This window comes from Sus scrofa, chromosome 15 (assembly GCF_054392235.1).
Source record: "Sus scrofa isolate SSC_HxYL_T2T_F1_AM1 chromosome 15, Sscrofa_HxYL_maternal_Yorkshire_Landrace_v2.0, whole genome shotgun sequence".
Classification (NCBI taxonomy): Eukaryota; Metazoa; Chordata; class Mammalia; order Artiodactyla; family Suidae; genus Sus; species Sus scrofa.
The window spans coordinates 151,582,379-151,608,195 of record NC_139397.1 but is presented as its reverse complement, the minus strand read 5'-3'; the positions used below and the strand labels follow the sequence as shown (position 1 = coordinate 151,608,195).

The following is a 25,817-nucleotide window of genomic DNA, read 5'->3' as shown; positions in this document are numbered from 1 at the left end:
GAGAGAAGGACCCCGAGGGGCATTCCTGCCCCTCTGATCAGTGGCCAAGGCACCACCAGGCCAACCTCATCCTCCGTTACCTGCTAATCTCCCGTAGCTGAGCCCCGCCCCCACGGCTCTGTGTGTCCTCAGCTGAGGGTGGCGTCTAAGCCACAGTCTGGGCCCCTGAGCCGTGACTCAGCTTTCCCTGGTGTCGCCCTCGTCCACGTGAGAGGAACGTGGTAACAAACTCCTGCCTGTTTTTCTCTGGTTACTCTTTTATTTCAGGGATCCCAGCCAAGAACTCAGAAGCATGGAGGGAAAAGTGTTTTTTCTGTCCCCTAAGCCATCTCGGTGTCCTCTCCAGGGACGTCCATGCTGTCCCTCGGCTCAGGGGACTCGGGATCCTTGCTCAGCCCCAGGCCCAGCTGTTGACCAAAGCTGCTGGCAGCCCTGACCCAACAGCGCTGAGATGCCCGCTCCCCACGACGAAGGTCTTTGGCCTTGAGGGGAGGGCGGGACGCGGGTGGGAGGACAGCGACAGGGACAGCGCTGACGTTGGGCTGGGGCCAGAATCCCAGAGGGAGGCATGGTCTCCGGAACAAGCCCAGATAAGGGGACAAAGACGTGTCCCCAAGACGCTGAGAGAGAGCAAGGAGAGACCAGCCGGGCCACACGTCCCGTCGCCAGGTCTACCAGTGTGAGTATGTGTGTGCACGTCTGTGCGTGTGTGTGTGTTCGTGGAAGGTACACTGTTAAGTTTTCGCTTCCCAGTCTTGAGCGAGAACTTGCTTTTGTCTTTCTGGGCGGTCGCTGAACGGATGGTGGGGAAAACCATCCGTTCAGATGATTTCAAACAAGTGAGTTATTTTCCATATTCAGCTTAGTTCAGCTCGCAAAGGGACGGTGACATTGGTTCCTTCCCTCACGCGGCCGGTCGCGTCTGAGCAAGGCCTTGCCTCAGCTGGGAGGCTGGAGTTTTCTGGTTGTGTTTTGTCATTTCCCCACTATTCACTCGCTCGCTCGTGCACCAGTTCAGCGAGTGTCCTCTGGAGACAGGCAAGGGGGGTCCCCCATTGGTGGAGCCTTTTCTGGGGTCCCCAAGAGACCCCCTTTCCCACTCTCCATCACAGCGTGTCCTGTGGTTTTCAGGGCTTTCAGTTGCCATTCCCGGTGAATAGAGTGGCTGCTGTCACCGCAGCCTCTGTCCCTTCCCCACCCCGTTCTGGTTCTGCCTCCTGGGCGTCTTCCACGCGCTTCTAGGGTCTGGGGAGGAAACTGCCTCCTCAGGCCACCGTGTTTAGGGAGAGAATCCTTCGCAGTAAATCTGCAGAGGAAGCAAGAGAAACAGAGTCAGAGCAGGTGTCTGCCTTCACCTTCCTGACTTTCCCAGTTCTGCTGGATGGTTCTGGGTGGGGGGAGGCGGGCACGGCGTGCTTTGATGTTTCTCATTATCCTTTAGGAGTTCCCTGGTGGCTCAGTGGGTTAAGGTGTTATCACTGCTGCAGTGCAGGTTTGATCCCTTGTCTGGGAACTTATACATGCCACAGGCATGGACACCAAAATATTATCTTTTATTCTCTTTAGGGCTTACCCATATATTCTTTTTTTTTTTCTTTTTTTTTTGGTAGGGGAGGGGGCCGCATGTGCCGCATGTGCCGCATGTGGAGGGTCCCAGGCCAGGCGTCAAATCAGAGCTGCAGCTGCTGGCCTGCACCAGAGCCACAGCAACGCAGGATCCAAATGGTATCTGTGACCTACACCACAGCTCATGGCAATGCCGGATCCTTAACCCACTGACTGAGGCCAAGGATCGAACCCATATCCTCACAGATCCTAGTCAGGTTCGTTAACCACTAAGCCGTGAAGGGATCTCCTCCCATATGTTCTTGCTTTTTGTTTTTGTTTTTTGGCTGCACCCATGGCATGCAGAAGTTCCCTGGTCAGGGATCAAACTCGTGCCACAGCAGTGACCTGAGCCAGCAGTGACAACACCAGATTCTTAACCTGCTGAGCCACCCATATACTCTTGTTGCAACACGTATTGTCCTGCAGATGTGAATTATTTAATTTTTACATTATTATTAACTTTGGGATGTTTTCTTCAGCCTCCTCAGGATGCAGCATGCTCCCTGTGGGCATTTCTATGGGCCCCAAAGTCTCTGGCACAGTTCTGGGGGCCCGGAAAAGTTTTCAGTACACACTTGACGAAGGAGAAGTTTTGAGACGTGCTATGTAAGAGCAGGGATGTCCCGTTCCCTCTCACGTTGGTCCATCAGCTCCTGGGAGTGCGCTCAAGTTTGGGGAGTAAATCTGGGTCGGACATGGACCAAGTGTCCAGAAGGGCAACTGGGAGGATTGGATGGCTCCCAGCGAAGCCACGCTTGGGTGAAGGAGCTGAGGTTGTGAGGGTTGGGGCGCAGAGCCTGGGGGAGGGTCGCAATGCAACAGAAAGGACTTTCTCAGCCTCAGACCCTGGGGAGAAGCGGACGCCTTGGCAGGTGCGGAGAGCCTGGGACCTAAGAGGAGGGGCTGGGGTCAGGCCGGCTGGTTCGCCCACGTGTGTCTCCTGGCCCACTAATTCTGGGGTTAGGGTGATAGGCCGTCCATGGAAAATGTGTTGAGGCTGCAGTGAATGTGGGAGATGCCACTTTAAGCCAAGTTGAACGGGTGGCATGACCAGGGCGGCTCGAGGGCTTCTGCGTACAGACGTGCGTTGACTCTCTGAGAAGGGACTGCAGGGAGTGGTCATTGCAAACCCATCTGACCTTGGACCTTGTCCTGAAAACACATCTCAGGTCTGGAATTCCCAGAGCCCAGTCTGGAGATAATGGAGTATGGTCCGTTTGACAAGACAGACGCCAAGGGCTCTGCCAGCTGTGGGACTGCCGCAGAGAGGCTCACCCCCAAACTTGGCACCTTACTAGAACTTTCTGTGGCCGCCTCCGTCCACTTGGGCTGTAACAGAGCCTCCACCGCAGCCATGGCAACACAGTATCCGAGCTGCATCTGTGACCTACCTACACCCCAGCTTGTGGCAACGCCAGATCCTTAACCCACCGAGGGAGGCCAGGGACTGAACCCACCTCCACATTGAGACTGCGTTGTGTTCTTAACCCACTAAGCCACACTGGGAACTCCTCAGAATGCATTTTATCTTTTTTTTTTTTTTTTTTTTTTGCCATTTCTTGGGCCACTCCCGCGGCATATGGAGGTTCCCAGGCTAGGGGTTGAATCAGAGCTGTAGCTGCCGGCCTACACCAGAGCCACAGCAACGCAGGATCCGAGCCGCATCTGCAACCTACACCACAGCTCACGGCAATGCCAGATCCTTAACCCACTGAGTGAGTCCAGGGATCGAACCCGCAACCTCATAGTTCCTAGTCGGATTCGTTAACCACTGAGCCACGACGGGAACTCCCTCAGAATGCATTTTAGATCCGTGGGCCCTGAGGATGCGAAACAATACCAGCCCAGACTGAGGAGTTTCCTTATGGCTCAGCAGGCTAAGGATTTGGCATTGTCACTGCTGTGGCTCAGGTCGCTCCTGTGACTCGGGTTCGATCCCTGGCCCAGGAACTTCCACATGCCATGGGTGTGGCCCTGAAATCAAAACAACGAAACACAGCATCCATTCTGGTTTTTTTGTTTTTTGTTTTTTTGGCTGTACCTGCAGCACGTGGACGTTTCCCAGCCAGGGATAGAAATTGTGCCACAGCAGTGACCTGGGAAGCTGCAGTGACAACACTGGATCTTTAACCTTCTGAACCACAAGGGAACTCCATGGCTGTTGTGTTTTGAGTTTGCAGGCCATATATGGCAGTTTAATGATAATTATTGAAGTTCGCAGCCATGACTCTGCAGAGTCTCCGTGCCGCTCTTGGCCTCCCTTCGGCTAAGAGTTTCCTCCCTCCGTGGTCCCCCCCGCCCAGCCTCCTCGATGGTTGACGAGCCGCGGGTGACCGTGTGGGAATTTGGGATTGGGGTGGGGGGGACTGATGGAGAGGCAGGCTGCTCCCTTGTTGGTACCAGAAACGTGGGGGCTGTGGGTGCAGAGCAGCAGAGCAGCAGGCAGGAGATGGAGAGATGCAGAGAGGTCCCCTGGGAGGCCATGGGTGACACTTCTTCATTTACTGGTTCCAGGCCTGGCTGCCCTCAGCTTCCCCGAACAACCTCAGTATCTAATAAAATCCTTTTTTCTCCACTTTGCTTGAGTTGGTTGGTAACTTGCAACCAAAAGAATGTTTTCAAGATCCCTTTGGAGTGCTCCCATTGCAGCTCTGCCTCAGGTCTTGTCTGTTCCCACGATTTTCGTGCTCACCACGTCCTGTGGCTCAGCCCAACTTCATTCCTCTTTGACCGATGGAGAAACCGAGGTTCAGAGAGGTCAGGTGAGAGGCCAAGGTCACACAGCCACAGAGGGCAGAGCAGTCTCCAAATCTTCCTCTGTGCTTGCTGGGTGGGCGGGCAGTACTGTCCTCTCCTGCGGAGGGCACGGCCGTGGCCAGGTTGGCCCTAGACTGGTCTCTTTGGGGAGCAGATGATGGGGGGTTCCAGCTTCCGGGGCGAGAGGTAACAACCCCATGCCCTGTGGGTTCCCCTGTCCGCAGAGAGTGGGGGGAGCTGGGCAGCCCTGAGGAGCCCCAGTCCGTCAGGTGGGAAGGGGGTGACCTTCAGGTAGGGGCTCCTGCCCGGGGGGCTGGTGTTCCCTGTGGCACCGGCTCAGCCCTCCTTCTCCAGCCGCAGCTTTTCCTGTTCCAGGCCAGCTGGCGGGGTGCGGGCACAAGGTGGCCAGTGCTTCAGCTCTAAAGAGCGACAAGGATTCCAGTGTCGAGGGATTCTGGCCACACGGCAGATCTCCTGGGAGCTGGAGGGAAGTGACTCAGGGCTCCCTGCCATTCTAGGGACCCAATTATAAGCGGCCACCTCTCTAGAGGGCCACCGCTGTCACAACTCCGCTGTCCTGTTCCTTGTCTTGGTGGCCCAACACTTAACAGAGAACAAATGGCCTTTGTCACTTGGAAGTAACAGGGGACATGGCGAGTGTGCATTCGGGTCACAGCCCTTATCTCCACCGGGCGAACTTGGTGCACGGCACCTCTCACCTGGGTCCAGGAGGGGGGTCTAAGATGCGGCCAGCATCCCAGCACGTGGCCCGTACTGACACACGGGGCAGGGCTTGGACCCCAGGCATGGCCTGATGGCCTGTACTGGGCTACCAACCTCCCAAAGGACATGGGTTGGGCTAAGTTCCATCCCAGTGTTCCAGGGCTGATGGAACCCCACAGATCAAATGGCCTAAATTAATAGAAGTGAGTTGTCTCTGTCCTGGAGGCCTGGAAGTCAGAGTGTGCGGAGGGCCGGCTCCTTCTGGAAGCTCTGAGGGCTGCTCTGGTCCAGGCCCCTCTCCTGGTTCTGATGGTTACGGGTAATGTTTTGAATCTGAGGGACCCTCTTCCACTCAGCAGGATCGGCCGGAGTCCAAAGGCCTCCTCTGGGTTCAGGAACCCCCCAAGGACCCGACCTGGGACGGGTTCCAAGTGACTGCTCGTGGAGATGGAGCCCCACAAAAGCACGTGGGTATTTATGTATTTATGACGCCCCAGGTATGAAGGATGCATTTCGTCCCTCCGGACTTCCTCTGCTGAGGTCCTGACCTCTGGTTCACTGCCGGTGGTCTTTACGGAGGAGATCAAAGTGGGGGAGGTCGTGAGGATGGGCCCTGGTCCCCGAGGACAGGTGTCCCGTCACAGGGGATGTTTGGACACAGCCACGCCCCACAGGGAGAAGGCAGAGAGGCGGGGGTGAAGCTTCTGCAGGACCAAGATTGGCAGAGACGGCGGCCAACGCCGGAGGAGGGGCGGGGCTGAAAGCATCCTGGTCCCTCAGTCTCAGCAAGAGCCCACCTGCCGCCACAACGGTGGGGCTTACAAAGCGCCCTTTCTCTCTTTTCATGGAAGATGGGTTTTCCCTGCTCTGTTCCTTCTGTTAGTCCTGTCTGGCTCCCTCTGAACACACGGAGAGGATCTTGGATGCGTCCCTGCACGCTTGACCTGGCAGTGCCCCCCGAGGCGCCACAGGAGCTGAGTGGACCCCCCAAAGAGCCTGCAGGCTGGGAGAGCCGGGGCGGTAGGTGCTGGGGCATCTATTCCAGGGGCTTCCCTTAGAGAGGGCAGCCAGGGATCGTCTGCCAAAGCTGAGGAACCAGCGCCCAAGGAGAGGGAGCCGCAAGCCAAGGGCCTGGGGTGTAGACAACCTAGATCCGAGTAGCTCGGCTCAGATGTTTATTTAAACCCGCAGAGCTCTCCCCTCCCCCAGCTTCCCAAGCTTCCCAGCTTTGCCTTTGTCCCCAGGGGCGGCCTGGTGGGCCCCCAGCCAACTGGGCAGGAGGGTGAGACATTTTACTGTCAGACATTTTACTGTAGCTGAAAGCAACTGATGAGCCAAAGGCCTGCATCCTCTGCCCCATCCGGCCCGTGGGTCCTGGGGGCTTTCTGCGTGTGGGACCGCAGCTGCGTCAAAGGCTGGATTGCAGTCGAGCCCAGTGGTACACATCCCGAGTGAGCCCTCCAGAAAAATGTTCCCGAAGCCTCTCTAACTTTCTGGCCAAACCGTGGGAATCATGATTCTTTCCTGGTCTGGTCTCCGTGTGGCTGGAATCAGCGTATGGCCGTGCGAGTGAGGTTGCTCAGCACATCTGTGACTCATTTTTAGTGACTTCCTCTGGTCGTGTCCTTTGCCCATTTTTCTACTGATGTCAGCCTTATTTATTTATTTATTTATTTGGCTGTACCCATGACATGTGGAAGTTCCCAGGCCAAGGGTCGAACCCTCACCACAGCAGCAACCCAGGCTGCTGCAGTGACAGCGACTGCAGATCCTTAACCTGCTGAGTCACAGGGGAACTCAGTCATTTTTATAAATTAAGGATTTTAAAGCAGCATATATATTGCAGTTGTTTCCCTCTGTTTTTTATTTTTATTTTTTGTGCCACACCTGTGGCATATGGAGGTTCCCAGGCTAGGGGTTGCATCAGAGCTACAGTTGCCAGCCTACACCACAGCCACAGCAACATGGGATCCGAGCCACATCTGTGACCTACACCACAGCTCGCAGCAGCACCAGATCCTTAACCCACTGAGCAAGGCCAGGGATTGACCCTGCGTCCTCATGGATACTAGTCAGATCCATTTGCTCTGTGCCATGATGGGAACTCCTGTTTCCCTCTGTTTTGGCGTGTGTCTTGGTTTTATTCATGAGATTTGCAGGTAAGCCTTATTTCCCTGTATATTTGGTTTCTACATTTGACTGATGGGGTGTAGTGAGCAAAACAGGTGTGAATTTGAATCCTGGTTTGACAGCTCCCTGACTTTGAGGAATACATTTAACCTTTCTGAGCCTCAATTTTCTCATCCATAAAATGGGTCATCAGTATCCACCTCCTGACATGCTGTGAGGATCCTTGCGACTGGTCTGGTAACTCCGTGTTGCTGGAATCGGCATATGGCCGTGTGGGTGACCGATGCAAACGCTGAGCACCGGGGTGGAGGGAGCACTGCTTCTCTTTAACGACGGGGAACTGAGATAACCTGGCCGAGGTCATGGCCAGGTTTGAACCCAGGTCTGCCTGCCCTCTGGCCCAGGCTCTTCGCCCCAGACACTGACCCTGTGGAGATGGGAGGAGATAGACTTCGAGCGGTGAAGGACAAGCAGGTGCCTGGCTGGGCTGCGGGGTAGGTATGGAGAGCAGCTCCTGAAAAACATGCTCTACTGTCTTCCTGGGACCGGGCAGGAGCTGCAGCCGGAGGAACGGGAGGCCTTTGGCCGTGTGACTCCCTTCTCATCACTGCAGTGGAGGACGGGAGAAGGAGGCGGCCCCGGGAAACCTCCCAGACGTAAAGCGGGGAGCACGTGGTGGTAGGTGGGACGCGGGGATCAGAGAAGAGGCTGCCTCCCTGTTTCCTGACCAGAATCCCGGGGGATCCTTTTCCTGGAGGAGGAAGCCTGGGGGGTCGGGGAGCGCAGATGGGCAGGAAGAACCGGCGGGGGTCGGGTCTGAGGGTCCTTTGGAGCACCTGCCACCCGTCCTGGCCGACCCCGCGGGGCTCGGGCCGCTGCTCCCCCTGCTTGGAGTCCCTGGGCTGTCCGGGCCCCTGAGGACTTCTTCCCACCCCGGCTCACGCTGGGCCGTGACCACAGCCGCCGTGCTGTTGTCTTGGTTGCAGGATGAGCTTCAGCCCGCGCTCCTGGCCCTCCCACAGAGGGAGGGCACAAGCTCAGGGTCCAGAACAGCCAGTGGGGGCAGGATGGGAAGGCCCTCGCAGGGACAGGCGGCCCATCTCCGTGGGGACTCCAGGGCCCCAGCTGCCTGTCCACAGGGCAAGGGAGCCTTCCAGGAGGTGAGGTGTCTGCTGGAGGCATGGATCCGTTTGCAGCCGCAGGGTAGGGTCATTGATTTCCAAAACAGGAGTGAATATAAGCCCATTGCTTATTTCAGGGCATTTACTGGTCAGAGTGTAAGAAATTCTGTGAAGGGCTGTTGCCCCAACTGATGCCCCAAGTGATAAATAGATGCATAACGTATATAAATCGCAGCGCCCTGCATGGCCCAGTCCCAGCGAGCGTCCACCCTTAAACACATACTCCAGCAACGGAAGGTAATTGAAAGCGTGAGTCCAGGGGATTGCAGGGGTGGAAATAGTGCGGGAGTTTGTACGGGACCCCCCACCAAGAACAGGGATAAACTCTGGGTAACATGTAAAACACTGTGTGAAGACTCTGGAGAGCAGGAACTGCGGGGGACTTGGCCTTGAAAGAGGGGAACCACTCTGGAGGAGAGCCGCGGGGACGCGTGGCTGTGACATTCCTCGGAGGACACCGCCCAGGCGGCTCAGGGCCAGGTGGCCGGAACGCACAGGTCTGAGAAGTCAGGGTGGAGCTGGCGGCTGCAGTGGCTGGAAAATGAGGGTGGCATCTTCGTGTACTGAGAATTTATGTCACGTGTGCCACGTGTCACTGAATGAATGGGGGGGCTGCTCGCTGCTGACAAAATCAACGCTCCCATTCTGATTAAAGGATGTGCTTTTAATCAGAATACTGGCCATTGGGGGAGATGCTGCACGCAGCGTCCCCAGGCCCCCTCTGCAGACTCTGCTGGGCCATGAAGGTTTGCAGCGGAGGCTGAGTCTCAGTCAGTCACTGAGATGGGGGGACCCGAGTCCCTGCCACCCTTACACGCACACCCCCCCACACTCACACCCGTGCGCACACCCCCACACACACTCACACCCGGCAGGCTCATCACGCCTCGAGATCCTGGATCCTGTCCACGCCATTTGGTCACAGAGCTGGTCTGAGAGGTGGCTGAAGGGGAGGCTGGGGAACAGACCTGGGCATCAGTTAATGAGGTACTCTTCATTCCCACTTGTTCTTCTTTTTGCGTTTTCAGGGCCGCACCCGCAGCATGTGGAGGTTCCCAGGCTAGGGGCTGAATCAGAGCCGCAGCTGCCGGCCTACACCACAGCCACAGCAACGCAGGATCCAAGCCTCGTCTGTGACCTACACCACAGCTCACAGCAGCACCGGCTCCTTAGCCCACTGAGCGAGGCCAGGAATCGAACTCTCCATTTTGACTTCTTTGATCTACCAAAAGAACCGACAAGTTAGGTGAGGTAACCTGTAATTAAAAGATTTGAAAGTCGTGCTTGGGCCAGAGATGGGTAGAGCCTGGGGGAGCCTGGTTTAACAGTTAGTTATGGGAGTTCCTGTCATAGCTCCGTAGAAACGAATCTGACTAGTATCCACTAGGATGCAGGTTTGATCCCTGGCCTCGCTCAGTGGGTTAAGGATCCGGCATTGTCGTGAGCTGTGGTGTAGGTCGCAGACTCTGTGCCTGTGGTGTAGGCTGGTGGCTACAGCTCCGATTCGACCCCTAGCGTGGGACCCTCCATATGTGGCAGGTGCAGCCCTAAAAAGGCAAAAAAAAAAAAAAAGCTAGTTACAGTATCGCTTTGCTAAAGTAACTAGAAAAGGGGCTTCCTGCTGAGGGTGGCTTCCTGCAAAGGGCTGCGTACCCCTCCCCGCCCGTCAGAGCACCCTTCCTTTTCTGTGGGATTTGGTGAAGGTCTAGCTTCAGCTTTTTCATGCTGACCAGGGGCGCCGTTTTCTGAGTGGAGGATGCCAACATGCGTTTGCAGCACCGCTTTGCCGGCAGTTGCAGTCACCTGCTTACCTGTGCTAGCAGAGCAAGCGACGGTTTTTCCGATGTTCACAGAGCCGTAGACCGACAGGAGCAGCGATGTTGATCCAGTTCTCCCGAGGCCAGTTCTTGGACCTGCTCTGGCCACAGATTCCGTTAGTGCTCAGGGTGGAGCCGCTTGTGTCGTGGTCACAGTCTGGTCATCAGGCAGGTCGCCCTTTCCCCGTTAGAGTGTCTGTAAACCAGTTCAGGAAGCTGCAGCCGACACTGCGTCTGCCTGCACTGCCTTCATCCTGAACTGCCTGTTTTTCTACTGGAGACGGGGCCCTGCAGGTGTCTGCACAGTTGCGCTTGGAAAAACAGGAGAAGGGAAGAAGCAGAGCTCCGAACCTTTATCCGTGAGGGGTGGGCTTGAAAGCCGAAGCACAGGACCCCACTGAGACAGGACCTGAGGCGGAGACTGTTACGCGAGGCTCCAGCAGCCTGGGCTGTGTAGCTAGAGCATTGCAGTCGCATCAAGGATATTGATGAAATGGTAAGTCATTGCATTAGGTGGGGTTAGGGGCTGTGTCAGCTTGAGGATGTTACTCTCTGATCCCAGGGCACTGAGTTTCTTCCTGTATCGAGTGTTGTTGAGTCTCCAACCACACTGCGCCCCCGGCCCTACAGCTGCCTGGTGGCCTGGGTGCACACGCAGGTGGGGTCGTTGGCTTTGGGCAGGGGGCAGACCCAGCCGGGAGGGCTGTGGGGAGGTGGGCTTGTGGCTGCTTAGGCAGGGAATTCTGCCATCTCAGGATCTGGAAGTCGGGGTACAGGTTTTCGGTAGTCACGTTCCTTGGTCCTAGGAACTCCCCACCCTGGAGGGTCACGCGGCAGAGGGTCTTCCGGGGAGGGGCCCTCAGGCTGGGGTTGCTGTGAGGATGGAATCAGATCCTCCAAGTTAAGGACTTAGCACAGTGCCTGGTGCATAGTAGGTGTTCAGTAAAAAGGAGCCACTTTGGTTTGTTGTGTTTCTAGTTTTTGTTTGTTTGTTTTCTTTTTATGGCATCACCTACAGCATATGGAGGGTCCCAGGCTAGGTACTGAATTGGAGCTACAGCTGCAGGTCTACACCACAGCCACAGCACTGCACCCGATCTGAGCCGTGTCTGTGACCTACACCACAGCTACGGCAATGCCGGATCCTTAACCCACCGAGCGAGGCCAGGGATCAAACCCACATCCTCATGGATACTAGTTGGGTTTGTTATCACTGAGCCACAATGAGAACTCCAATGTCTTTCTAGTCTTGGTAGAATTGAGCAGGGAGTTTATGTTATGGCTCAGCAGGTTATAAACCTGACTAGTATCCAAAAGAATGCGGGTTCGATCCCTGGCCTTGTTCAGTGGGTTAAGGATCTGGCATTGCCACGAGCTGTGGTGTAGGTCGCAGAGGAGGCTCAAACTTGGCGTGGCTGTGGCTGTGGCTGTGGTCTAGGCCAGCAGCTGCAGCTCCAAAAAAAGCAAAAAAGAAAGAAAGAATTGGGCAGGGCCTCTGCCCCCTCACCCCTGTCCCTCCACCCAGACCCTGCACTGGCTGGCCGTGGCCCCTAGCGCCCCCTAGTGAGCAGTTCCGGGCCCTCACATGGTTGACACACTGGGGCTCAGAAGGTCCACCCTTCTCTCGGCCACACGTTTCTCCCGGTCTGTCCATCTGTGTGTCACTATTTCCTCCTGACCCTTCCTGCTTCCCTCCAGCCAAGAGGTGTCTCTCCTGCCTGCACCCTCCGCCCTTTTTGGACTTTGTCTGAACAGAGAGGCCACCTCTCTGGGCATAGTCCCCTCTCCTGTCCTGCGGCCCTGGGCAGCCGGGGGCAGGGTTTTGCTTCAATTGCTTTGCTCCCTCTGCGCGGCCCGGCCTGGCGGGCAGCCACCCACTCAACTGATTTGTTGAGCTCAGGAATTTAACTCAGGGTTCAGAAATCCCTGCTGGAATTTTCCACTGAGATAAGCGAGGGTGAAAGATTCGAGGTGAGGCTGGAGGTCATTCCTGCTTATCTCAAAGTCCTTTGGAGATAAGAACATTCTGGAAGATCTGCACCCCAGCTCTCCATCCCTCTGTGAGACGGATCCTTAACCACAGCTCTGCAAGGAGCAGGGTCACCGGGTGCGGCTACCAGAAAGATGTGTTGACAGTCTGAACCACGGGGGGCTCTTCGCCAGGAGCAAGGGTCTGGGCGGGCAGTTGGCAGTGTTTGCCACAAGCCCTGAAAACTGCCTCAGAATTCTCGGAAGTGCGGGCACAGCCGAGGGGCAGCTGTGCACCAGGTGGCCCCAGGAAGAAAAATGGGTGGGAAATGACGAAAGGTGGATATTTGAGCCATCGAAGGACTTTGAATCCTAGAATCTAGAATCCCCCGTGGGTATTTGAGCAGGGACTGGAGAATCAGTTGGCAGGACTGTTGCCAAGTTCTTCAGCCACCAGGTGGTCAGGCCAGGGGCCCATCGGCTCAAAAATTCTGAATTTTGCATTTCTTTTGGAAAAGGGCTATGTGCCTGTGGGTGTGTGTGCCTGTATCCATGGCCTGGCCAGTTGGCACGGTGGAAATTCCCCCTGTTTGTACCAACACAGGAAAAGTGGATAAAATGCTAAGCGAGAAAGTTAAAAGTTGGTACAGCCATATAGAAATCATATTAATTATGGTCTCAAAATGTAAGGTCGCATATGCGCTCTCTTTGACTAATTTCCACCACTAGCAGCAATGGTCCCCCTGCCCCTCGGTGGGGTGAGAGGTCAGAAGGCTTCCCCCTCCCCCCGGGGAGTTTATTCGAGGCTGAGCCTGACACCACACATCCCCCTGTGACGGCATCCTCTGATTTAAGCCTCCGCGCCCCAGCCTTCGTGCTGTGTGCGCTAAGGTTGAATCACAGAGGCTGGTGGGGAAAGGAAGTCTAGGGCCATCTGGTCCAACCCCCTCCCCTTAGAGGAGGGGAAACAGGTGTCGGGAGAGGGCGTACCTGCAAGAGTCCCCCTGGGGAGGCACCCACAGGTGTCAGGGAAAAGACCCACCCAAATGCTGGGCTGTGCCGGGTGACCCTAAGGCCACAGAAGCCATCAGCCCCCAGGCCTCCAGAGTACCTGTCCTGGCCTCTCACGGTGGCGCAGGCCCTTGGAGGTGAGAAGAGGCCAGGCCACTGGGGGCTGGTCCCGGTCCAGGCCCTGGGGGTGTTTCCCTGCCACCTCCCATCCCTGCCTCACTCTGTGTCTCTCTGGCTCCGTGCTGAGGCAGGGGCGTTTCCAGATGGCTCAGGGTCCCGTGCCAGGTGGCCTCACCCTGTATGAGCCCCTCCTCTTGAGTGTTCCACAGCCATGGACACAGTGACTGTGCCCGTTTGAGATGAGGTTCTATTATAAAGGCAAAGGTAAGGGGATTTTTGCAGGTGTAACGAAGGTCCCTCATCAGCTGACTTTCTGTGAATGAAGAGGGAGATTGGGCCTGGTGGGCCTGACCTAATCGGGTGAACCCTGGGACAGTGGGTCTGCAAGTCGGACAGGGTCTCCTGGGGGCCTCAAGGAAGCCAGCTATCCCTTGTGAGAAGCCTGGGGGAGCCTCTAAGAGCTGAGAGAGGCCCCAGTGGACAGTCAGCAGCAAAACGGGTCCTCCGTCTTATAACAGCAAAGTACTGGATTCGGCCAAGAATAATGTGAGTTTGGAGTGGACCTCAAAAAAAAAACAAACAAACAAACAAACAAAAAAATCTTCGGACAAGACCTGGCTTTCAAACCTGTGGTCTGGCTGCAGGTGCAAAACTCCCATTTGAGTATCAGACGCTAGTTATTAACAATTCTGTCTCTTGCATTCCTGCCATAAAATTGTATTAACAACTCCCCCACACTCTGTGCCCCTTGCAGCCTGCAGGGAGGTGGATGCCTTACGGAAAGGGGGCAGCAGCTCAGCACCGTCGCAGAAAATCACCCGCATATATTTTATTTATTTATTTATTTATTTAGTCTTTTTAGGGCCACACTTGCAGCATATGGAGGTTCCCGGGCTAGGGATCTAATTGGAGCTGCAGCCACCAGCCTATGCCACAGCCACAGCAATGCCAGATCCGAGCCATGTCTGAGACACCACAGCTCACGGCAACCCTGGATCCTTAACCCACTGAGCGAGGCCAGGGATTGAACCCGACACCTCACGGTTCCTAGTCGGATTCGTTTCCGATGTGCCACAATGGAAACTCCCTCTCCTGTTTTAGAACTGGACCCTCTGGCACCTGGGTTCTGAGCCGGGCATCGCATCGGCCCCCGACCTTTGGGGTCTGGTCTGCACGTGGGGGATGGGGTTGCCATTCGAAAGGGGAGGGAGGGACTGAGTCTTTAAAGTAACAAGGTCCTGGCAAGGCGGCAAGCTGCAGGTGGCCTCCAGGGAGGGAAGAAGAACCCCTGCTCCGGAGGGGGTGTGGGTGCAGCAGAGAGTAGCTGGTCCAGGCAGGGGCTGGTGGGAGAGGTCCCAGCAGGGACCTAGCACAGACGTCCCCCTCCAGCAGAAGACCCCAGGACCCCAGGAGCGGGGAACCCTGGTGATGACGGGGTGTGACTCCCAGGAACCTCAAATGAAGATGAGCCGGGAGAACATAAAGAAAGTGGGCTTTCTGTACCTTCTCTGCAGACAGATTCAGCCGACAAATTTCTACTTTGCTCAGCACACAGCCTCCCCCCACCTCAATGCTCAGACCTTATCTAGGTTTTTTGTCTTTTTACAGCTGCACCTGTGGCATATATGGAGGTTCCCAGGCTAAGGGTGGAATCAGAGCTGTAGCCTCTGGATACACCACAGCAACATTGGATCCTTAACCCACTGAGTGAGGCCAAGGATTGAACCTGCGTCCTCATGGTTCCTAGCTGGGTTCATTACCGCTGAGCCTAAGAGCCATGTGAAGAATCTGGAAGGCCCAAGGTGTCCTTCCTCTGTCTGTGCCCAGCCCCCACCCCCGCGGAGGGCTGGTCAGGTGTCGGGGTGACGGAGCAGGAGATGGCCTTAGACAGGTACAGCCCCCAGTGGCATCCAGCCAGGAGGCGTCTGTGACCCGCCCAGCCTGGCTGGCCTCTGGTTCCAGGCGCACCGCCCCAACCCCCCAGCTTTTTGTGGGAGGAATGAATTCATTGGATCAAAGCCTTCTTTCTCTTCTGGGCTCAACTAGCGTCAAGTGCCATAAAGACCCCCACAGCTGGAGGAAGGAGGGAACTCTTTAGCATGGAAATGAGACCCTAACAAAACGGAGCAGCTCAGCCAGAGCTGGGGACCCGGCGGAGTGTGACTTCCTGCAGGTGTGCAGGTGCTCCAGCTTTCAGGTCCAGCCTCCCGCCTGCCCCAGGTGACCACGTGACCGTGGGGGACTTTGCCCTGGAAGCCTCTCGGAAGGGAGGAGGCCTGACCTTGGGGGAGGGGGCTGGGCCTGGCCTTGGCCCGAGGCTGCCCTGCCGGCTCATACCTATTCCTGCGGGAGGCAAGCCTCCGCCTGGCCCACTGCCACAGGCACGCCCCGGCCCCACCTGTGGAGGGAACAAACCTTTCCTCTGGTCAGAAGTGGGGAGAAAGGGGACACAGGCAGGGGCCCGGCAGGACCCGGTGATGACAGGCTGTCAGGCTCGCTGCAAGTGACCAGGCCCGCGGAACGAGTGAGTCATTGTTTAAACTTCTGCGTGTGTGTCTGTGTGTAAATGCCTGTGTGTCTGCATCTGCGTGTGTTTGTGTGCATGTGTGTCGGTGTATCCGTGTGGGTGATGTGTGTATGTGTCTTGTGTCTCTGTGTGTCTGTATCTCTGTGTGTGTGTCTCTGTGCGTGTGTGCGGGTGATGCGTGTCTGTGCGTTGTGTGTCTGTGTGTCTGTGCATGAGCCCCTGTGCCCATGCTCAAAAGGGCAAAGTGAGAGGTAAGGAGTGCGTTCTCCTGAGCCCCCGAGGGGCCCTGGCTTGTCCCCCATGGCTTGCTAGGTCTGGGTCCAGGAAGGACAGGGCTGTTTAAACGGTGGCCTCTGGGAAAATTCCAGGTAAACCGCAGGTAATGAATAGGAGCCCTTACAGGAATCCATTTCAAATGGGTCACGATGCTCAAGGGATACGGCCTGACGGGGAGCAAACAACTCCTGGAAAGTCCTGGTGTTCCTTACCTGCCCGGGCGGGCAGGGCGCTCGCAGTCTCTGCAGCCCTGACCCTCCCCTGGAGTGGCCCCTCCCCCAAGAAGATGGCTCTGGATTTGTCATCTTTCCCTTTTGTCCTTGGTAGAAGGGGCTGAGCTCAGAAGATGTGAAAAGCCCCAACCAAAATGCTCGAGGGCGTCCCTCTTGGCCTCGCGAGGCATGTGGCGATTCTGGGAACTCTCTCCTCTCGGCTCTTGGACGGGCTTCAGTCACCCCGTCTTGGGGAAATGCAGAGGCCAAGACAGGGGTCACATTTTAGATTTTCTCCATGAATCGAGCCCTCCGACCTCTGATGACCAAACACAACATGTCATCACACAAAAAAGGACACACGAAAATGCTTACTGCAGTCTTACTTATTACAGAGGGAAAAATAAAGCCAAGTGAAAAGTCCAGGACCAGAGAGCTAGGTAGTAAGTGGAGCAACCTGGAATGTTACGTGGTCATGAAATTCCTAGAGGCTGAAGGCATCTATAACATATATAGCAATGTGGGAAACTGCCCTTGATATGTCTTAAGGTTTGGGGGGTTTTGTTTGTTTGTTTTTGTTTTTTCTTTTGACCGTGACATGTGCCCACTTGATATGGGATCTCAGGTCCCAGACCAGGGATCAAACCCAGGCCAGGGTGGCAAAACCATGGAGTCCTAACCACCAGACCACCAGGAAACTCCTTCTTAAGTTTTTTTAAAAATGTGGGATACAGGAAGTTCCCTTCATGGCTCAGTGGTTAACAAACATGACTAGGATCCATGAGGATGCGAGTTCGATCCCCGGCCTCCCTCAATAGGTTGTGGATCTGGCGTTGCCAGGAGCTGTGGTGTAGGTGGCAGATGTGGCTCTGATCTGGCCATGGCTGTGGCTGTGGCGTAGGCCAGCAGATGTAGCTCAGATTCAACCCCTAGTCTGGGAACTCTGTATGCTGTGGGTGTGGCCCTAAAAAACCAAAAGCAAAAAAAAAAAAGTAGGATACAAAATTTTATGTTAAAATTATAGTTTGTTTGTTTGGTTTTTTTAGAGGAGGGAGTTCCCATTGTGGCACAGTGGTTAATGAATCCGACTAAGAACCATGAGGTTTCAGTTCGATCCCTGGCCTTGCTCAGTGGGTTAAGGATCCGGCGTTGCTGTGAGTTGTGGTGTAGGTCACAGATGCGGCTCGAATCCTGCGTTGCTGTGGCTCTGGCGTAGGCCGGTGGCTCCAGCTCCAATTGGACCCCTAGCCTGGGAACCTCCATATACCGCGGGAGCGGCCCTAGAAAAGGCAAAAAGACCCCCACCCCCCCAAAAAAAAGATTTTTAGAGGAAAAACTAGAAGAAAGTAGGCAAAATACCATCTCTTGTTGTATTAAGGGTGTGGGGTTATGCGTAAGTTCATTTTTTTCATATTGACAATTAAGTCGTTATATGTAGGATAAAGAGGTGTGTCACCACAGTAACGGTTCCTTCATTCATAGTCTACCTGTTTTGGCTAATTCCGAAATGTTTCAGGGTAAAGGTCTTCTTTGTGCCCATAAATACCCAGGAAAACTTGAAGGATGACCTGTAAATATTGACAATGCTTTGCTGTCGCTGCGTTAGAACTTTGTATGTGAAATAACAGCACAAATCAGTGGAATATCTGGTTGAAAGCAGACACTGTAAGCCCTTTAGCCAGAGACAAGGTATTAGCTGCTGTGGCAGAGAAAACTCAGGAATTCCATCCCTTTTTTTTTCTTTTAATGATTTTTATTTTTCCCATTATAGCTGGTTTACAGGGTTCTGTCAATTTTCTACTGTACAGCAAGGTGACCCAGTCACACATACATGAAAACATTCTTTTTCTCACATGATCCTGCTCCATCACAAGTGACTAGATATAGTTCCCAGGGCTGTACAGCAGGATCTCATTGCTTATCCACTCCAAAGGCAATCGTTTGCATCTGTTAACCCCAGATTCCCAGTCTATCCCACTCCCCCTTGCCAACCATAAGTCTGTTCTCCAAGTCCATGAGTTTCTTTTCTGTGGAAAGGTTTATTTGTGCCATATATTAGATTCCAGATATAAGTGATAGCACCCAGTATTTGTCTTTCTCTTTCTGACTTACTTAACTCAATATGAGAGTCTCTAGTTCCATCCATGTTGCTACAAATGGCATTATTTTGTTCTTTTTTATGGCTGAGTAGTATTCCATTGTGTATATATACTACATCTTCTGAATCCAATCATCTGTCAATGGACATTTAGGTTGTTTCCATGTCTTGGCTATTGTGAATAGTGCTGCAGTGAACATAACGGGTGCATGTGTCTTTTTCAAAGAAAGTTTTGTCCGGATATATGTTGAAGAGTGGGATTTCTGGAGCATGTGGTAACTTTATCCTTAGTTTTCTGAGGAACCTCCATACTGTTTTCCACAGTGCTTGTACCAATTTACATTCCAACCAACAGTGCAGGAGGGCTCCCTTTTCTTCACACCCTCTCCAGCATTTGTTACTTGTTGACTAAATAATGGCCATTCTGTCAGGTGTGAGGTGGCAGGTACCTCATTGTAGTTTCGATTTGCATTCTTGAAAGTGTTCCTTGTTTCCAGCTTTGTTGAGATGCAATTGACTGTAACATGGCATAAGCTAAAGGTCTGTTCCATGGTCATTGGGTGGGTACTTTTATATCTTGGAAAACGACAACCACCTTAGCTGAGCCAACACCTCCACCTGTCATATTTCTTTTTGTGGGGAGAGCATTTAAGATCTACTCTCTCAGCGGGAGTTTCTGTTGTGGCTCAGTGGAAATGAATCAGACTAGGAACCATGAGGCTGCGGTTCAATCCCTGGCCTCGCTCAGTGAGTAAAGGATCTGGCATTGCTGTGAGCTGTGGTGTAGGCTGGCAGCTGTAGCTCTGATTTGACCCCTAGCCTGGGAACCTCCGTGTGCTGTGGGTGTGGCCCTAAAAAGCAAAAAAACAAAAACAAACAAAAAAATAACTACTCCCTTAGCAATTTTTGGGTGTATACGACAGTATTATTGGCTCTAATTGTGATGCTATACATGAGATCTCCACAGCCCGTGAATCTTGTAACTGAAGTTGGTGCCCTTGCTTCGACCAGCCATCTCATTTCCCACCCGCCTTGGCTCCTGGTCACTGCCGCTGAGTTGACCGTCTTTGGGACAACGAACTCAGGCAGCCGGCTCCCCCGCAGGGACCGGGGGTTCTTGATGAGGCAAGCACGTCCCACAGCCTCTGTTGGTGGCTGAAATGATGCTGGTGCCTGGTGAGTCCCGTGAGGACCTGAAGGCAAACTGCTCTGCTTTTTAAATTTCAATTTAATTGAAGTACAGTTGATTTACAATACTGTGTGAATTTCTGCAGTTCTTCAAATCAATTCAGTTATATATACCTTCTTTTCCATACTCTTTTCTTTTCTTTTCGGCTGCACCTGCTGCAAGCCGGAGTTCCTCGGCCAGTGATCGAACTGGCACCATAGTAGTGACAATATCAGATCCTTAAGCTGCTGAGCCACCAGGGAACTCCCAAAAATTATTCAAATTAAATCTCTTTAAAGGTTTCAGCCCAGGGAGAGAGATAAACTACTGAATAAAATAACTCTATGGGAGTTCCAGTTGTGGCGCAGTGAAACTGAATCTGACGAGCATCCACGAGGTCGTGGATTTGATCCATGGCCTTGATCAGTGGGTTTAGGATCCGGCGTTGCCACGAGCTCTGGTGGAGGTCACAGACGCAGCTCGGATCATGCATTGCTGTGGCTGTGGTGTAGGCCGGCAGCTGCAGCTCCGATTCGACCCCTAGCCTCGGAAACTCCATATGCCGCAGGTGTGGCCCTAAAAAGCAAAACAAACTTTGAATTAAGGCGGAGTCAGCAACTGAGACTGATCAACAAGCGGAACAGGGAGCTGCAGGCTCCGCGAAGGCAGAGACTTTTGTCTCTTCCTGTGACAGCTATGTCTGGGGACTGGACACACGATCAGGGGGAGGGTGGCAGCTGTGACACCAGACTGGAGGCTGCGTCAGGAGAGGGATTTGTGTCAACTTGAACGGCGAGAGCAGATGTAGCAGCTTCGCCGTGGGGCAAATTCCCTGGATTATTGGACGGTGGGGTTGACAGATGACCAGCTCCAGCCCTGCCTGAACTTGGCGCCGCCCTCTTTCATCTCCCCCAGGGCCGCCTGCCGCGTTCTGGGCCCTGATTTGCTGTTTGCCCCGCAGAGCTGATCACAGGCTGTGATCTTATTCCTGGAGGGCCAGCGGCTTCAGGGGCGCTCCCCTTGGTTCCTGGTGTTTATTTGATGTTGTCTTAGAGTTTTATTTCTACCAGTGGGTCAGAAATTTGCGGAGGGATGACTTTGAGTTCTTAAATGAGTGGGGGTTCTGGAGAGGGGACCGTCCCCCGCAGCCCCGGTTCCCCACAGGTCTGTGGGAGGCTGAAGTGGCAGTAGACCCTGGCAGGACCTCATACATGGACAACATGAAGCATCATTCTTCTTTTTAAAAATTTTATGGCCGTACCCTTGGCATATGAAGTTCCTGGGCCAGGGGGATCAGATCCGAGCCGCAGCTGCAACCCGATGCATAGCCGTGGCAATGCTGGGTCCTTTAAGCCACTGCACCAGCCCAGGCATTGAACCCACGCCTCTACAGAGACCCAAGCCGCTGCAGTCAGATTCTTAACCCAATGCACCATGGCGGGAACTCTCCGTTAAACATCGTTCTTGATGGTGAAGCATGAGAGTACCCCGTTGAAGATGGGGTTCCAGACATGTTTGTCCCATTTCCCCAGGGCTTGGAGGGGCCAGTCAGTCCTTCTTTGCCAGACCCCAGAACTCTAGTCACTGTCCATCTAGAACAATCTTGTTGGTATTTAGGACTCAGTCCTATTTGTTTTGAGACTTTGATCCCAAACTCGATGCTTTTCCTTGTGTCCCACAGGGGAGAGCAGACCCGTCTGTGGCCATGGCTGCTTCCTGGGGACAGTGAGGTGGGTCTGGATATTTTTCAGGGGAATTTTTTCTCTCTAGAAGCAATCCAGAAATAGATGGGACAAGGGGTTCGCTTGTGGCACATCGGGTTAAGGATCCGTCATCGTCAGTTCTGGGGTCGGGATGCCACTGAGGTGCACGTTCCTTCCCTGGGCCAGGAAATTCTGCATCTCATGCGTGTGGAAAAAAAAAAAAAAAGATGAAGACAAAGTGATACGGGTCTTCAGGGGCTGCTAACATCACTAAGAGACCCCTGGACAGTATTCGCCTCTGGAGGAAACACATACCACACTCACAAAGCATCCTCGCCAAAATATAGCTTGTCTCTGATCAGATTTCTGTTCTGAGCCACCAAGCTACAGAAAACACAGGGTTTGCAGGAAGCCATTCAGTGCCCACAGACGGAGGCACAAACAACGTGATCCAGACTGGAAACTGCAAGGACAGCCTGACGTCATCAACAGATACATTGCATGGAAAAAAACACGTGTGCATATGCTGAAATTTGCAGGAGGAGAAAAAAAAAAGGATGTCTGAGATTTCCTTCAAACTCATCTTTTCCGAGTGAGCGGGAGCCTTGGGGATATGGGTGAAACACGACTGGTCACAACCGATCGTCGAGGAGGCGGGTGACGGAGGCCGGGGTTCCCCAGAATGGCCTCCATCCTCTCGGGGTGAAATTTTCTGTAATGAAAACATACGCAGGGGTTGTGCTCTGATCACGGGGCTGTTTCTCTGTGGGGCCCCTCCCTGCGGGTTCTGAGGCTTTCCATACAGTAGGAAGGACGAAAATGGTTTGAGATCTCTGGGGCTCCAACCTTTTTGGTAGATAGATTTTCCTGAAACACCACGTTTAATCCATGAACCACAACTGAGAGGCTGCTGTCCCTTTCAGGTGTTTCAGGTTCTTTTTGAAAACAGTCACGGGTTTTTCAAAAGTGAGAAGTGATGGGGACAGTGAGTCGGTATGAGGCGAGCCCCTGATTGTTTCCTGTGCATTGCCTCTGCCAGGCGCTACGGACACGCCGTCCAAGCTATAGCCCCGCACTGCAGCACCTCGCGACAGACCTCGATCACAGCTGTGGTCCACCCGCTTTCCAGATGGGGAGGTGGGGTGGGAGTGGCCGGGGGTGGCCAGTCTGGGGAGCACCGTCCCGCTCAAGGCTGTCTGTATTCGACCAGGGTGGCAGCGTGCTGGGGTGAACTTACTCAGATGAACTGGCATCAGACACTCAACCTTGTCCCCATGCTGTCTCTCTGCAGGGCATGGCGCAGGCAGATGGGGCCCCCTGCCCCGGGACCGCCCTGAGCCAGCCCTGCGTCTTCAAGCTGGTTCTCCTGGGCAGTGGCTCTGTGGGCAAGTCCAGCTTGGCTTTCCGGTATGTGAAGAATGACTTCAAGAGCATCCTGCCGACGGTGGGATGTAAGTGATTGACAGCATCCCTCGTTAGTCCCCTGGCGGAGAAGCCCGGGCCGCCGACCCTGGGAGTTTCCCACATGGCCTGGCAGGGAGGGCAGGAGGTCCGCACAGGGCATGCAGAACTCGGCCAGGTTTCAGCTCAGCTGGAGTCTGCGGGGGTGGAGATGCAGGGACAGAGGGTTGGCTGTGGGAGGGATTGTGCCCATGAAGGGGGAGCCCAGAAGAAGCCCCCCACCCCCAGGCTCTGCCACTCAGCCCCGTAACAAGCCGGGCTTCACCCTGGCTGGCTACCCTCCTGTTAAAGCTGCCCTCTCTCTGCCTGGACTGGGTTTACCTGCCTGGTCTGGATTTGGGGAAGGGGGGTTGCTGTAGGAAGGGGTGGCAGGGAGGGGGACCCCCCCCCCCACTCCCTGCACTTCTTAAAGAGGCTAACAAGCCATGGTTTTCAAAGGGGAAGGTCTTTGGAGCATCTGTGGACGTGCGGCCTCCTTCACATGCTAGGGGGGTGGTGGTGGTGAAAACCCCTGTTTCCCGCTGAAAATAGGAAAATGGGGAACCAACTCGGGCTTTGTACCAATTCTCCCGGGAGGGGGCGGCGTGGTGGAGACACCGGACTCAGACTGAAAGCTTTGGTTTCACGTTTGGACTCTGCCGGGGATAAGCCGTTTTGCATTCCCTCATTCGTTCCCTCTTCATTCCCTCTTTCATCCCTCAGTCTTCCTCTCATTCCCTCCCTCCCTCCCTCATTCACCCACTCATTCATTCGTTCACTCACTCATTCGCTCGCTCACTCACTCATGCACTCATTCCCTCCATCAGCCACTCACCCCTTCAGTCCATCACCCAATCATTCATTCCTCACTCATTCACTCCCTCATTCAGTCCTTCATTCACTCACTCATTCATTCACTCATTCATTCTCTCACTCACTCATTCATTCCCTCCATCATCCTCTCACCCCTTCAGTCCATCATCCAATCATTCATTCCCTCACTCATTCACTCCCTCATTCATTCACGACTGTGGGACATGGAGGGTCGAGTGCCTGGGTGTGAGTGTATGGGATCCAAGATATGGCGGTCAGGTAAGTTTTCATGGGAACACGGCCTCACTCACGTGTGTCCTCTGTGGCTGCTTTTACTCCGGAAGGGCAGTGATGAGCAGTGACCTCTTATTCTCTCAATGCTGCACTGTCCCCTTCCCTGCCCCACAGAGGAAAGGTTGGCAGTACAGCCCTTGAAGCCTACAGACCCTTCCCCCGAAAGCTGAGGCTCCCTGCCCTGCTCTGAGTCTGTGAGAGCCAGCCCAGAGCCCAAGTGTCCCGGGTGGCCAGGGCATGGCCTCCAGCAGGTGTGCAGAGGACGAGGAGGGCGGCCTGGGGTCTCACTGAAAGCCGTGATCTTAGTTCATTGGGCCCAGCGAGGCCTGCAACACTGACCTACCTTGGGGCACAGTAGGGCCCCACTGGCACAGAGCCACACTGGGCCTGCTGGCCCTCTGTATTTGCACGGAAGGAAAGGGAGGACTGGACAAGTTCCATCACTTTCCCAAGCGAGAAGCCAGAAGGCCTGACCCCTGCCCCTGTACTGGACAACTGGTTCCTTCAGTTGCAACAAGCCGTCACCCTCTCCCAGCTGTCCAAGTCACCCCGCCCTCTTTCAGGGGTTCTGTGAGGGTTGGGAAGTTGCATGGACTTGGGCTGAGGTGGGGGTGTCTGCTTGGGGGCCAGGCCTGGGTGCGCCTTGTCCGCTCCTGGTCCTCCGCCTGCTCCGGCCATCCTCCCCCTGGCACTGCCCCTCCCCCAGGCCCAGCTCGTCCCCCCAGGACTCCACCTCGGCCCCCGGGCTGGTGCCTTCGCCCTGACTTGGGCTTCCCTGGGCTGCGGGTGGGAAGGCATGGGGGCAGAGGGCAGCCAGTGTAGACCAGTGTTGTGGCCACAGCCCCCTCTGGCTGAGTTTAGCCGTCCTTCTTTCAATTAGCCCCCAGCCTCCTTACTGAGCACCTACTATGTGCCACTGAGCTGGGTGGAGGGGACGTAGACCAGCCCTGCTTTGTTTTAGGAGCTGAATCCCTCCCCCACCTACATTGCCGTGTGCACTTCACACGCCTCGCAGACCTTGTGATGTTATTACACCCTTTGGAGGGGGATATTATTAGATTTATTACATTATTATGAGAATAAATAAATGATACTACTTATTATGTTATAGTATTCACCCACATATATTCTAAACTTTGATAATTATGTTGTTATATTTATTATATTATTATAAATATATCCTAACTTCTATTTATTTATTATTTATTTGTTTATTTTTTCTAGCTGAATATTTTAATCAACTTTGTTTCAGATAACAATGAAGAGATTTCAGAATTCCCGTTGTGGCTCAGTGGGTTAAGAATCCAACTTGTATCCATGAGGATACAGGTTTGATCCCTGGCCTCGCTCAGGGGGTTGAGGATCTGGCACCGCCATGAGCTGTGGTGTAGGTCACGGACACGGCTCAGATTCCCCGTGGCTGTGGCTGTGGTGTAGGCCGGCAACTGTAGCTCTGATGCAATCCCTAGCCTGGGAACTTCCATATGTCTCGGGTGTGGCCCTCAAAAATTTAATAAAGGAAAAAAATGGTTTCTAATGGTGGCATTCTTAGGTTATCAGATAATTCCCCCCAAACAAATTCATTTCCAGGGAATTTTAATCTTCTAAACTCTCTGAACATGGCCGGATGTCAGTTTTGAAAATAGAGAAATTTAATTTCACCCAGACGTAACATCTTAGAGTCACCATAAGCGTAACCCTTTTCCCGCAGGAGTGTTTGTCTTGGATGGGTGGCGATCACAGGTCACTGAGGCGTTGAGTTAACGGCTACCAGAGGCAGGAGGGCTCTGCTAGTAAAGCTCGTTAAGGCAGAGTCAAATCTTGAGCCGCAGTGAAATTACGCTGATGCAAACCAAGGGCTGGTATAGAAACTCCCTGCAGGGCTTCAGAGTGGGTGGCAGAGAAGAAAACTCCAAAGAGTGAGAGAACAAATACTCTGTTGTCCACATGGTCAGATTATATTATCAGACA

General features: G+C 54.1%; 1 protein-coding gene across 5 annotated transcripts in view; it reads left to right on the top strand.

Moving 5' to 3' along the window:
• The first annotated feature begins 547 nt into the window (after nucleotides 1-547).
• The window catches only part of RAB17 (RAB17, member RAS oncogene family), a 34,989-nt gene continuing 9,719 nt past the window's right edge, over nucleotides 548-25,817 (top strand). Inside the window, exons 1-3 of one of the 5 annotated variants that reach the window (XM_084998145.1) lie at nucleotides 601-679; nucleotides 21,278-21,326; nucleotides 22,591-22,750. In XM_084998145.1, coding sequence (XP_084854271.1) covers nucleotides 22,594-22,750 — 157 coding nt within the window. In that variant the 5' untranslated portion in view covers nucleotides 601-679; nucleotides 21,278-21,326; nucleotides 22,591-22,593. 5 annotated transcript variants of the gene reach the window in all.